This window comes from Mustela lutreola, chromosome 9, assembly GCF_030435805.1.
Source record: "Mustela lutreola isolate mMusLut2 chromosome 9, mMusLut2.pri, whole genome shotgun sequence".
Taxonomy (NCBI): domain Eukaryota; kingdom Metazoa; phylum Chordata; class Mammalia; order Carnivora; family Mustelidae; genus Mustela; species Mustela lutreola.
This window is the reverse complement of record NC_081298.1, coordinates 110,024,986-110,038,032: the sequence shown is the minus strand read 5'-3', so window position 1 is coordinate 110,038,032 and position 13,047 is coordinate 110,024,986. Positions and strand designations below refer to the sequence as shown.

The following is a 13,047-nucleotide window of genomic DNA, read 5'->3' as shown; positions in this document are numbered from 1 at the left end:
ATCACGGGGCTGGGGAGGAGGTGAGTTCGGTCAGGCCCGGCTCTCTGCCGCCCGCTGCCGAGGGATTCAGAGGATTAGTCCGTGGGTGTTGCCTGTGGGGACAATCTCAGGCCACTTCATGTGTTGCTCTGAGGAGGTCCCCCGTTGGCCCCGATACCACTGCCTCAGAGCAAAACGTGACCGCTGTTCATAAAGCACAGGATTTGAGGCAGGATGTGAGCACCTTTCCTTGCGGAGCTGCAGGGGGGATGGAGGTGGGCCGAAAGTAATGACCCGTCTGGGAATCTGACAGGAGCACCAGGGTCAGGGTTGCCTCCTTGTTGAGAATGTCCTTTTGAAATATGTTCTCGGATGTTGCTCCCATCCTATTAATTATGTCACAAACTTAGTAAAGCTGAATAATTAATGATCACGGGGCACTTGGAACTGTAAAATGCCATGTAAATGTTAAGGAGTAAAAATTACTCTGTGTGTTAATTAAATAGATAGGCTGCTTTAAAAAATATTCCATGGTGGGAAGATTAATTTCCAGAAGAGCTGAAAAGGTTTTTGTTGGACTGTCCTAAGAAACTTTCAATATCTAATTATCTCAACCACATTTTAGGAGACTCAGGCATTCTGTATCCTGAAGGATTTGAAAGGCTACTTGACACATTTGGCTTGGGAAATGGCATTACCTATTGAATTTTGGTAAAAATTGTTTCTGCTTAATTCTCTCTAGCCGGAGGCAGTTTGGGCCTAAGGCCAAGGAAGAAGTAAAGATCATTGAGCACCAAACACAGACCCTTCGGCTGATGCCTCATCTGGCCACAGCCTTGGCCTTGACCTTCGTCAGCAGGTGAGTTGGCTGTCAGGGTTTGCTCTCTAAAGGTGAGTGTGAGATCCTGCCTGGCATTGGTAAGGAGTGAGGGGAGAGGCAGACAGGGGCTTCATCTTCTAACTGGAAGCAGGTAAGAGTCTGTGGTGAAAACCTGACGCTCAGGTTAAAAGTGATGTCTGAATCTTGATTGTCTGTATATCTGGGGGGCATGGGATCCACAGAGAATGTGAGAAGCCTTGAACCAGCATTTCTCCATTTTCTAAAAGAAACATACTTGGCTGTTAAAATTTCTCAGCCTCTGACAAAGGTTCTAATGTAAAGTTTTAAAAAATAGGTCAAAGTGTGTGCATTATGTGGGGAGGGAGGGAGGAGTCAGGCTATTGCATAAAACAGTGCTAATAGTACTATAAATTCACCCGGAGCCTTGCATTTACAGGAGGCCTCCCCCTATGCTTCTCGGCTATAGCTCCTCAAAGCCCCGGGATGTTGCCTGAACAGGTGTATGTCATCCCCACCTTCTAATGAACAGAAAATTGGGGATTTGCCTAAGATTACAGGGTCTGAGAGTAGATGCCCTGGGAATTTACCTCCAAGCCTGGATCCTTATGCTGTGTTCTTCCTTATACAATCCCGCTACTTAGGGTATTATTTTCAGAGTAATTTAGAATTGTGTTCGAAATTTACTGCACTGATGGCCAAGCTGGTGCCAGGGTTTATAAGAGGAAGGTAATCAGGAAGGCCTGCAAATCTGGTGTGCTGCTGGCTTGTGGGGCTGCCGGGCTTCTGCCGGCCTGGCTGGGAGGGGCTTGGGTGGGCGTACCTCTATGCTCAAGCCTGGGATTCCAGGACTCTCAAACACCAAATCCTGCAGACTGAGCTTCAGGTAACATGAAAGATCAATCAAAGCCACCCAGAGGAAAATATGAACCACACACATCCAACACCTTACTTAAAATATTTTTGAATGCTTTCTGAGATTCAATTTGCATATGGTAAAATATACAGATTTTAAGGTATTTGTCATTTTGTGTCATTTGTCATTTTATATATTATGTCATTTTAGGGTTCAATGACAAGCATATACTCTTGTGTAATGAACACTCAAACCAACTATAAAACATTTCCACCTTTGCAGTTGGCTCTCACCTTACACCACAGGAGAGACAACCACCTTCGTGAGTTCTATCCCCATAGCTAAATTTTGTCAGTTCTTGAACTTCATGTAAATGGAAACATACAGTGTGTAGTTGTTGTGCATCCAGTTTCTTTCATTCAACATGATGTCTTAATATTCCTCAACGTTGTTGATAGTTTTTTCATTTTTAGTGCTGAGTAGTAACATTAAGTGAATAAACACAATTTTTTAATCCATTCTCCCAGGGTTGAACATTTGGTTTGCATCTAGACTTTTAGCTGCAATGAATAAGACACGGTGAATATTCTGGTACAAGTCTTTCTTTTTTCTTAGAGTAAATGCCTAGAGAGGACTTGCTGGATGATGGATATGTGTATGTCTAACTTTATAGAAACTGCCATTTTTCTTTATAGCAACTGCCATTTTATATTCATTTGAGCAATGCATGCAGGTTCTGGTTACTCTATATCCTGAAATATTTCAAGTGTCTCAAAACTGTTACCAAAAAAATCAGGTTGTAAGAGTTGTCTAAGTCTGTTCTTACTCAAAATTGTCTTGGCTGTTTTGACTTGTCTGGGACTTTGCATTTCTATGTACAATTTTGGACCTGCTTATCAGATTTTTTTTAAATTTATTTATTTGACAGATAGAGATCACAAGCAGGCAGAGAGGCAGGCAGAGAGAGAGAGTGGGGGAAGCAGGCTCTCTGCTGAGCAGAGAGCCCGACGTGGGGCTCTATCCCAAGACACTGAGATCATGACCTGAGCCAAAGGCAGAGGCTTTAACCCATTGAGCCACCCAGGTGCCCCAGATTTTTTTTTTTAAAACAAAAAGCCTGATTGTATTTGTTTGTGATTGCATGGAATCTATTAAGCAATTTGGGCAGTGCTGGGTCTTTCAAATCTAAGATGATTTATCTCTGTATTTATATAGGAATTTAATTTTTCTTAGCATATTTTCTAATTTACAGTGTAGAGATCTTTCACATTTTTTCTAAATTTATTCAAATGATATTTCTTCTTAAAATTTAATTATCAATTGTTCTTAATATTATATAGAAATGTAATTGAATTTTTTGTGGGTGTCTTTTATTAGACTGAGGTGTTCCCTTCCACTCCTAGTTGGCTGAGTATTTTTATCATGGATGTTGGATTTTGACTTAATTTTTTCCTCTATTCACTTAGCTGATCATGTGAAATTTCTTTTTTTTTTCTTTTTGTTTATTATGTTCAATTAGCTACTGTATAGTGCACAAAAAAAAGTTTTTGATGTAATGTCCAATGATTCATCAGTTAATTATAACACCCAGTGCTCATCACAGCACATGCCCTTCTCAATACCCGTCACCCTCTTACCCCTCCTCCTATGCTCCTCCCCTCTAAAACCCCCAGATTGTTTCTTAGGGTCCATATTCTCTCATGATTCATCTCTCTCTCTGCTTTCTCCCTCTTTGGGTTTTCCTCCCTTCCGCTGTGGTCCTCTGTGCTATTGCTTATGTTCCACATATGAGTGAAACCCTATCGTAATTGTCTTTCTCTGCTTGACTTACTTCACTTAGCATGATCCCCTCCAGTTCCATCCAAGTTGATGCAAATGGTGGGTATTCATCCTTTCTGATGGCTGGATAATATTCCATTGTGTATATGTACCACATCTTCTTTATCCTTTTATCTGTTAAAGGGCATCTCACCTCCTTACACAGTTTGGCTATTGTGGACATTGCTGCTATGAATATTGGGGTGCATATACCCCTTCTTTTCACTACATCTGCATCTTTGAGGTAAATACCCAGTAGTGCAATTGTTGGGTCATAGGGAAGCTCTATTCTTAACATCTTGAGGAACCTCTCTACTGTTTTCCAGAGTGACTGTACCAGTTTGCATCCCCACCAAAAGAGTAAGAGGGTTTCCCTTTCCCCATATCCTCCCCAACATTTGTTGTTTCCTGTTTTGTTAATTTTTGCCATTCTAATTGGTATAAGGTGGATCTCATTGTGGTTTTGATTTGTAGTTCCCTGATGGCTAATGTTGGGCATTTTTTCATGGTTCTGTTAGCCATTTGTATGTCTTTTTTGGAGAAGTATCTGTTCATGTCTTCTGCCCATTTTTTGACTGGGTTATTAGTTTTTTTGTGTTGAGTTTGACAAGTTCTTTATAGATCTTGGATATCAGCCCTTTAACTGTAATGTCATTTGCAAAGATCTTCTCCCATTCTGTGGGCTGTCTCTTAGTTTTTGTTGACTTTCCTTTGCTGTGTAGAAGCTTTTTATCTTGATGAAGTCCCAAAAGTTGATTTTTGCTTTTGTTTCACTTGCCTTTGGAGATGTGTCTTGAAAGAAATTATTGTGGTTGAGGTCAAAGAGATTACTGCTTATGTTCTCCTCTAGGATTTCAGTAGATTCCTATCTTACATTGAGATCTTTCATCCATTTTGAGATTTCTTCATTCTATTAATGAAATGAGTTACATTGATTACTTTTCAAATGCTGAGCCTGATTTGCACTCTTTGAAATCCTTTGTCATGCTGTATTATAATGCTTTTATATTATTAGATACAAATTGGTAATATTTATATAAGGATTTGTGTGTTTCTTGTGAAGAATGTAATTTTCTTTCCTTTGAGATGTCCTTATTAGGTTTTGGTATAAGGGTTATACTGTGCTCATAATGTGACTAGAAAGTGGTCCCTTCTCCTATATTTTCTCAAGGAGTTTTTATAAGATTCGTATTATTTCTTAAATTTGGTAGTCTTTACTAAGAAGCCATCTGGACTTTTTTTTTTAATAGGAGGATTTTTGATTACCCGGTTAACTTCCTTAACAAATATGAATCTTAAGATTAGCAAGTTCTTCTCTGTCAGTTTTATTAATTTGTGCTTTTCCAGGAATTTGTCCTTTTCCTCTAATTTGTAAAATATATCTAAATTGTTAATATTTTCTTATTATAATATTAATGTCTATAGGATCTGTAGTGATGACCCTTCTTATTCCTAATATAGCTTTTGGCTTTTTTTAGGGGTTGATTTTTCTAGATGTTTATTGGTTTTGATAATCTTTTCAAATAATATGCTTTTGTCTTGAGTGCTTTTCTTGCATTTTTGTCCATTTTCTGTTATTGATTTAATTTCTTTATTATTTTCTCTCTTCAATTTAGTTGGGAATTAATTTGCTTTCTTTTTCTAGCTTCTTCTAGCTCATTGATCTAAAACCTTTCTTTATAAAATAAAAATGTATTGTTAAAAAATTTCTGCTAACTTTGTTTAGTGTATTTTAAGCTTTGTTATTTATATTTAGCACATACAGATTTTGGGTTATTACATCTTCTAGAGGAATTAAGCCTGTTATAATCATTAAATGTTTCTCTTGGTTTCTGGTAAATTTTTTTTTGTCTTAAAGTCTACTTTCTTTGCTATTGTTATAACCATACCAGTTTTCTGATGCTGAGTGTTTTCCTGGTCTATCTCTACCCACCCTTTTATTTTAACCAATCTGTCATTATATCAACCTACATGTGCCATTGTGAGATTTTTATAAACAACATATGGTGAGGTCCTGGTTTTTATCCAATTTGGTAATCTTTTAATTTGGAATGCTAAACTCATTTTTATTTACTGTAATTCCTAATAAGTCTACCATTTTGCCACTTGCTCTGTTCTGTCTTTTCTCGGTTCTTCATTCCCTCTTTGTTTTTCCAAGGTGGGTACATTAAGTATCATGACATGTATCTGTATCTTGCCAGTACCCACCTTGAATAGGTATTTTACCACTTTATATGTAATGAAAACTTGTAAGACTATAATTCTATCTTTTGGGGGAGGTTATTGATTTTTTTTTTAGTATTTCATTTTATCTCTTCTCAGCTTTTACCTGTATTTCTTTTCTTTTCCTTTTCCCCAAGAATCTGAAGTGTATGTATTTAAGCTCCTTAGATGATTCTAGTGCGCAGAGAGAGTTACAGGAGCTTTTTGGGAAGCTTCTTAGTGTGACCTGGAAATAAACTTCACTAACAAATAAAAAGCAACAGTATTAAATTATTATGAAAACTTAAAATGGATCAAAATAACCTGATATGAAACCTGATGATTCTTCACAAGCATGGCAAAGGAAAATAAATTTCTTCTTTTAATTTTTTACCCAGTGGTATTTGTAACTATTACAGAGAGGCAAGTGTTCTACACATTGACTTCTTTCTCCACTATTCACAATCCATGACACAGGAAGTTAATAGACCACATAACAAAGAGTTGCCATATATTCCACATTTATAAGTTTATATATACACACATATATACTTGCATCTTTATGTACAACTGAAGTGCGGTATGTACATCATGTTTCGTTTTTCTTCAGCTCTTTATTTTTTAGCTTGATTTAAGCTTAATTTACCTTGATTTTATAAGTGCTATATTGCTAGTATTAGTAAACACCAAAGTTTCTCTTGATTTTAGGGAAATACCCTCCAAATGCCAACAGCAGAGGTCACAATTCTAGCTTAAGGTTTCAGTGGGAGAAACGAAAGGTGATTGATAGAAATTAATCAATAAAAAACTATGGAATCCTCAAAAAAAAAAATACAGGATCCTTACCACATACCATGCAGGGCACAGTACTGAATAAGGGTTAGGTCCACATCCCATCAAGCTGTCAATCTAACTGACCCCAGGACATACCAGATTTTCCTGACCTTCACCTCCTTTGCATCCTCTGTGGTTCTTGGCCTTGTTCAGGGTCCCCATTGTGGTTCTGTTGCTGCTTCCTTTTTGTTTCTCTCTATATATCCCCCATTGTAGCAAGGGGTTGACCCACTGAAAATCTGGTTATTGGGATCTTCTAGAAGAAATGCTTCATCTGGAGAGAAAGAGATGGTCTGTGTTTTGAAACAAGCCCAGAGAGAAGTTAGTGTTTTCTGTGAAATATTCTGGCTTTCCTGTTTCTCTCTAGTTTGTAGCCCTTATATCCCTTTCTCTGACTTATGAGGAAGCAGTTCAGTGAAGCTGATTGTAACATGGCAAAATCTTATACTAAGTATACCTCTCCCCACTTCACACCTATTGTTTTTTAAAAAGGTTATCAAACCTTGTTTCTGGACCCTGTCTCCAAATTCCCATGGGTATCACTGTGCTGCCAATTAATTGGCTTCAGGTTCAGGGGCTGGGTAACCTCAAGTTTGTTGAATCAGATGTTTATTCAGTGTGTTAGGTCATCCTTAAGCATAGAGAAACTCTCGTGAGAGTATTCTAGAACTTAAGTGTATGGTTCTGGAGTTTGGTGAGCAGAAAAAACAAACCACCAGCTAGGCAGCTGGCCCTGCCTTTCCTCCCTTCTAATGTGACAAGACATGAATAGTTAGAGCTTCACTTCACAGTTAAAAGCAGGTAAGAGAAACGTGGGGGATGGCTTCTTCCAGTACGTATGTATTTATGTACTCAGTAAATACACGGTCTCTTGCCAGTAGGTTTACCAGCTAAAATACACCCCTGGGTGCCTGGGTGGCTGAGTGGGTTAAAGCCTCTGTTTTCAGCTCAGGTCATGATCCCAGGGTCCTGGGATTGAGTCCCGCATTGGGCTCTCTGCTCAGCAGGGAGCCTGCTTCCCTCTCTTTGCCTGCCTCTCTGCCTACTTGTGATCTGTCTGTCAAATAAATAAATAAAATCTTTAAAAAATAAAATAAAATATAGTCATCCCAATGTGAATTTTAGATATCCAATGTGTAATTTTTTAGTCTAAGTATATCCCAATACTTAAACTGACAGTTATGCATTGTTTATTTGAAATTCATATTTAAATGGGTATCCTCTGCTTTGGTCTATTAAATCTGGCAACCTTGCTTTTGAGGCTAGTGCTGAAGTCAGACACAGTCCCTGCCACATGGAGCAGGCAGCACCTTCCTTCTCTGGGATTTGGCAGTAGCAGTCGGCAAGCTCCTTGCTGGGATCCCCTTTCTTCCCAATTGCTTCCATAGGCCTGGAGACAGGGGGGACCTGTCTAGCCCTTAGTGAGCCCAGCTGCCCCCACCCTGCATCACTCACATTCTCCTGCCTTTAACAAGGAGGGGAAGGAAACTTGATGCCCTTCTCCCCACTGGCTGCTCAGATGCTGAGTAGCAGGGCTAACTTGATGCAGTAAGGGTTGGCATGATGAGGGCCTCTGAAAAATATGATGGGCTCCTCCTACCAGGACTTTTCTCCTTACCTACTCTCTCCAGAACTGGCAGACATGTCTCCTCCTCCCTTCATTACATGACTAGTGTGTCAGGGATCTTTCCAGGCCTTGAGGACTCAGCAGCCAACTGCCCTGCCTGAGTGACCCATGTGACTGGGTAGGATTCCTGTTTTCTGTCTTTGGCCATGGGTACCATCCTTAGGTTTCTTATTAACGTCTTCCTATGGGACCTGGGACATCCAAGGCCTCTTCCCCACTGCTGAGTGCTGATGGTGCCCTGCATGCTTCCTGGCTTGGAGACACCCTGGCGGGCACTTGGGGTGAGGGTCTTGTTGGACATGTATGTTGCATTGCCCCTCTCAGGCCTTCTGTGTTCTATCCACTGACTGTGATGGCAGAACACTTCACGCGGTGGCCATTAATGCTCAGGAAGTGTCAGCTATTGTCGCCTGCCTTCACCCCTGAGACTCAAGTGTCCTCCCCCCACCAATTACCACATTCTGGCGACTGTGCCTCCCATTGGGAAATTACTCAAGGCCCTCCTTCCTTATTACCTCACTTGGGCCCTCCCCAGCACCCTTTCTTGTGCCCTGCCCCTCACATGCAGCCTGGTCCCTCATCAAATCCATCCTCCACCAATGACCACACCTAAATACTTGACTGCTGGGACCTTCCCAGGGCCTCCCAGTAAATTCTGTACTGGATAAACTTAAGCTCCTTCCCGCCACTTTGACGCTCATTCCTCTTCCTGGACCCTGCCAACCTCCACCCCACCCCTGTGCCTTCTCTTCTCCACGTTGAGGCTCCGTACTCACCCCTGCCCTCCTCTGGGCTTCCTCACAAGCCGCCTGCCCACCTTGTCTCCACATTCATCTCACATCTTTGTCTTCCTTTCCTTGCCTGTTCATAGTCATCTTTTGAGATCTAGTTCAGGCTGTCCTCTCCTACAGGACACCTCTGAGTCTCTCCTTGAATAAGGGGCCCCCGATAAGCTTCTTGGAGCAGCCAGACCCCTCTTATTGTACCATCACTCTTGGTTTGCGGTTGTGAGTTCTTCGCACATAAAAATTGTGGATCCTTCATTTGGCATCTCCCCCTCTGAGAGTGCCAGGCTCTCTGCACAGGTTGCTTCAACTGATCTGAATGAAATTGCCTTATGTCATTACATCACACTTGGCCATGAAGCTGTTTGGAACTTTGCTTTCAAACTTTCTGTTGGTCCCTGAAGCAGAAGTTCTATGATGTGAAGGAGTTGGTCCAAGAGCTAGCTGGCCAGGATGGCTGGTAGCTGATATCTCTCTTGGGTATTATTTAGAGGAATTTGCTACAACAATGAATTTCCTAGCTTTCAATATCAGTATTTTAAGTGTACCAGCCAAATGGAGTATTTTGGGTCTGCCTTGCCTCTTAAATTCTTTTAGGCCAAATGAGTAGCTTAGGCAGTCCAGGCTGGGTTCCCGGCCAGGCGGGGCCACAGCTTCATCGCTGTTAGCGTTCAACTGGATTCAGTCATATCTCTGGTGATCTCTTTTTACTCAATACCTTTAAGAATAAAATTCCAATAACGAACACATACCCAGTTGCTTATCATGTATCACACACTATCCTTAGTCACTTCTTTAACACTACAAGACAACTCACCAAGTTTCTCTGTTTGTAATTGATGTTTCCATAACACCTAGAACTGTGCCCCGCACAAAGTAAGATTTCACTCATATTTGTGGAATCAATGAATGGGCGGAATGACACCTCCTGATTTCAAAAAACTCACCAAAGTACTGTCCTTATCAAAGAACGGAGTTCAGGGTAAGTAAGGACTTCAGATATTCCTGAGCAAATGACCACCACTATTTGTGCATTGAACTGTGTTTTTAATATATTCCTGAAATCTTGTTGCGCCCAAGTCTTGCTTGCTGGTTTTATGTAAAGCAGACTTTTGTGAATTGAATCCTGCCCTCTCAGTGACTTAATAGTTTTAGAGACACTCTATCTGCAGTTCTTCTGAATCTTACCCTGAGGATGGGTTCCAATAATTCCAGTGAATATTACCTGTAAACAAATACCTCACATTTCTAGAACCATTGCCTATAAAATCAACATATTTAGAAATGAGGAATAATCTTTCCACAGAATCCCTTAAATCTTCATTTATCTTCTGGGTCAGTCTCAGTTTCTTCTATCAGATTTTCACAAGATGTGTACCTTCTAGACTCTAACATACCTGCCTACAGAAGGCTTCTCAGTTCCTCTTTGCAAGCAGACATGGGGGTATGATAAAGAATAAGAGTCACAGGAGGCACCTCTCTGTCTGTCCCTCAGCAGGGACTGTGAGTTTTAAGTAAAATCACCAGCCAGCACTGCAGAAAAATCTTACCAGCCTTCTGCTAGGGGAGAGTCTCATAAGTCTTTCTTTTCTTAAAGCCTATTTCTTTCTCATTTCACACCCATTTCGTCCCTAGGGAATGTCTAGGGCTGTGTGTTTGTGTGTGTGTGTGTGTGTTTTAGGGAAATCAGCAGGGAGTCATATATATATATATATATATATATAGATATATTAAATGGTGCTCTGGGATTCTCTGAGAATCATGGTATGGCAGTCAAAGCCCAGGATACAGGTGATGGATATATAGCGTAGATTGAGAATGCGATAAACTTTCTTAGGGCATTGGCATGGACATTACTTATCATGAAAAGAGCATGACGTTTAGGAATACAGAGTACTGGGTTTGAATCCTAGTTCTGTCCTGCTCTGGGAGACCTTGACTTAGCTAGGTAACCTCAATTGGACCTCTGTTTTCCCATCTGTAAAGTGGGGATATGCTTTTCTATTTCATGGGGTTGTCAAAAAAATGAAATTAGAAGATAAATACAGAAGCTCTTTGCTTATTGAAATTGTTCAATACAATTGTGTTTTTCTTCATCTAGTGCCGATTAAACAAATGACGGTTTCCCTGTTTTTCCATTTGTCCCAGCTCAGTGGTTTCTCTTATGAGGTTTGGTAGTAGACTTGTCTATTTGCTATAGCATGAGGCCCAATGCAACATCGTTTGCATGTTCAGGTTTCACTGAGCAAACAAGGATATTCAGACATTGTAATATTATTCTATGGATGGAAACAGGTAAATAAATATCTTGAGCCAAAACTGATTTTGTTGTTAAAGAAATGAAAAGGCAAGCCACAGAATGGGAGGAAATGTTTTCAATATGTATATCTGACAATGGATGTTATTTAGAATAGGTAGTAACACTGAAAAAACAATTCAACTAAAAATTAGATGAAGCAAGCCAATAGAATATGCACAAAAGGTTTGGATGGACACTTGACAAGAAATATATGATCAGCCAATGCACACATGAAAAGATGCTAGTTATTAGGGAGATGCAAATTCAAACCATGAGGATACACCATTATGTATCCACTAGATTGGCTAATGTTAAAAAGACAGAAAAGACCAGTCATTGGCAGACATGGAACAACTAGAAACCTCCTACATTGCAGGTAGGGATGTAAAACTGCACAACCACTTGGGAAAACTGTTTGGCAGTCTCTTAAAAGTTAAAAATATATCTACCATATGACCCAGTCACTTCTCTCCTACATATTTACTGAAGGAAAATAAAGACATATGTCTCCTCCAAGATTTTTACATGAATTTCCATAGTGTTTTCTTTGTAATAGCCCTAAACTGGAAACAAGCAAAATGTTCATCAACAGTGAATGCAAAAATGAAGTTAAATATATGCATTGCATAGAATGGAATTCTAGTCAGCAATAAAAAGGAACAGCGACTAATCTATGCTACAGTATGGATGAATCTTAAAACAATGTGTTGATGGGAAGAAGCAAGACATAACATACTGTATGATCTTATTTCCATAAAATGTAAACTAATCTCTAGTAACAAATAGCACATTAGTGGTTGACTGGAGGTGAGGATCCATCAAGGAAGGGAGGGACTGTAAAAAGGCATCAGACATTTTCTGGAAGGTGTTGGAAATGTTCTGTAGCTTGATTCTGGTGTTATTCTCATGGGTATGTACAGTTGTCAAAATTCATTAAATGGCATGCTTTAAATGAATGTAGTCTGTTGTAAAATAAATTATCCTCAGTAATACTGATAAGGAAAAAAGATAAATTGTTTATTTAAAGCAAAAATAGCAATGAATTTTATAACATATGTAGAAGATATCGATAGATGGATAGATAGATGTTATATAATCTCAACAGTAGCGCAATGGGCGTGAGAATGAAATGGAAGTATCGTTTACTATTATCAGGTTCTTTGATTCTCTGAGAAGTGGTATAACATTATTGAGGGAAGAATATGTTAGGGGCAAGATGCATATTTTAGACCATAAAAATCCCTATAAAATAAAAATAACAGTTAAAACTCTAACAGTGGAATACTAAAACCTAGGTAATTAATCAAAAGAAGAAGAGAGCAGAGGAAAAAGAGAAGAAAGAACATATGGCACAAATGGAATAATTGCAAGATAATAGTTCCAAACTCAATCATGTTGATAATTACCTTAGGTGTAAATGGTTTAAACACTCCTATTTAATTTGCTGATTGTCAGATGTGATTAAAAAAAAAAAAAAAAAAAAAAAAAAAAAAAAAAAAAACAAGACTGAACTAGATGCTTGCTGTAAGAAACCCAGTTAAAATATAATGACAAATAGATTAAAAGTGTGAAAATAAAACATTTACACCTGCAAACATTAACCATAAGAGAGCTGGAGTGTATATATTAATATTAGGTAAAATAGACTTCAGAAAATAGAATATTACCAGAGATAAAGAGGAACACTTCATAATGATAAAGAAGTCCACTCATCAAAAAGTCACAGCAATCTAAATGTGTGTGGACTCAGGACACCTGGGTGGCTCAGTCAGTTATGCATCTTCCTTTAGTTCAGGTCGTGATCCCAGC

The 13,047-nt window shown here is 39.3% G+C and overlaps 1 protein-coding gene across 8 annotated transcripts in view; it reads left to right on the top strand.

Moving 5' to 3' along the window:
* Positions 1–13,047, top strand: part of ACOXL (acyl-CoA oxidase like) — a 349,566-nt gene that overhangs the window by 168,184 nt on the left and 168,335 nt on the right. For all 8 annotated transcript variants that reach the window (XM_059188392.1, XM_059188391.1, XM_059188389.1 and 5 more), the window contains one exon: positions 722–838. In XM_059188392.1, coding sequence (XP_059044375.1) covers positions 722–838 — 117 coding nt within the window. The remainder of the gene's footprint in view (positions 1–721; positions 839–13,047) is intronic.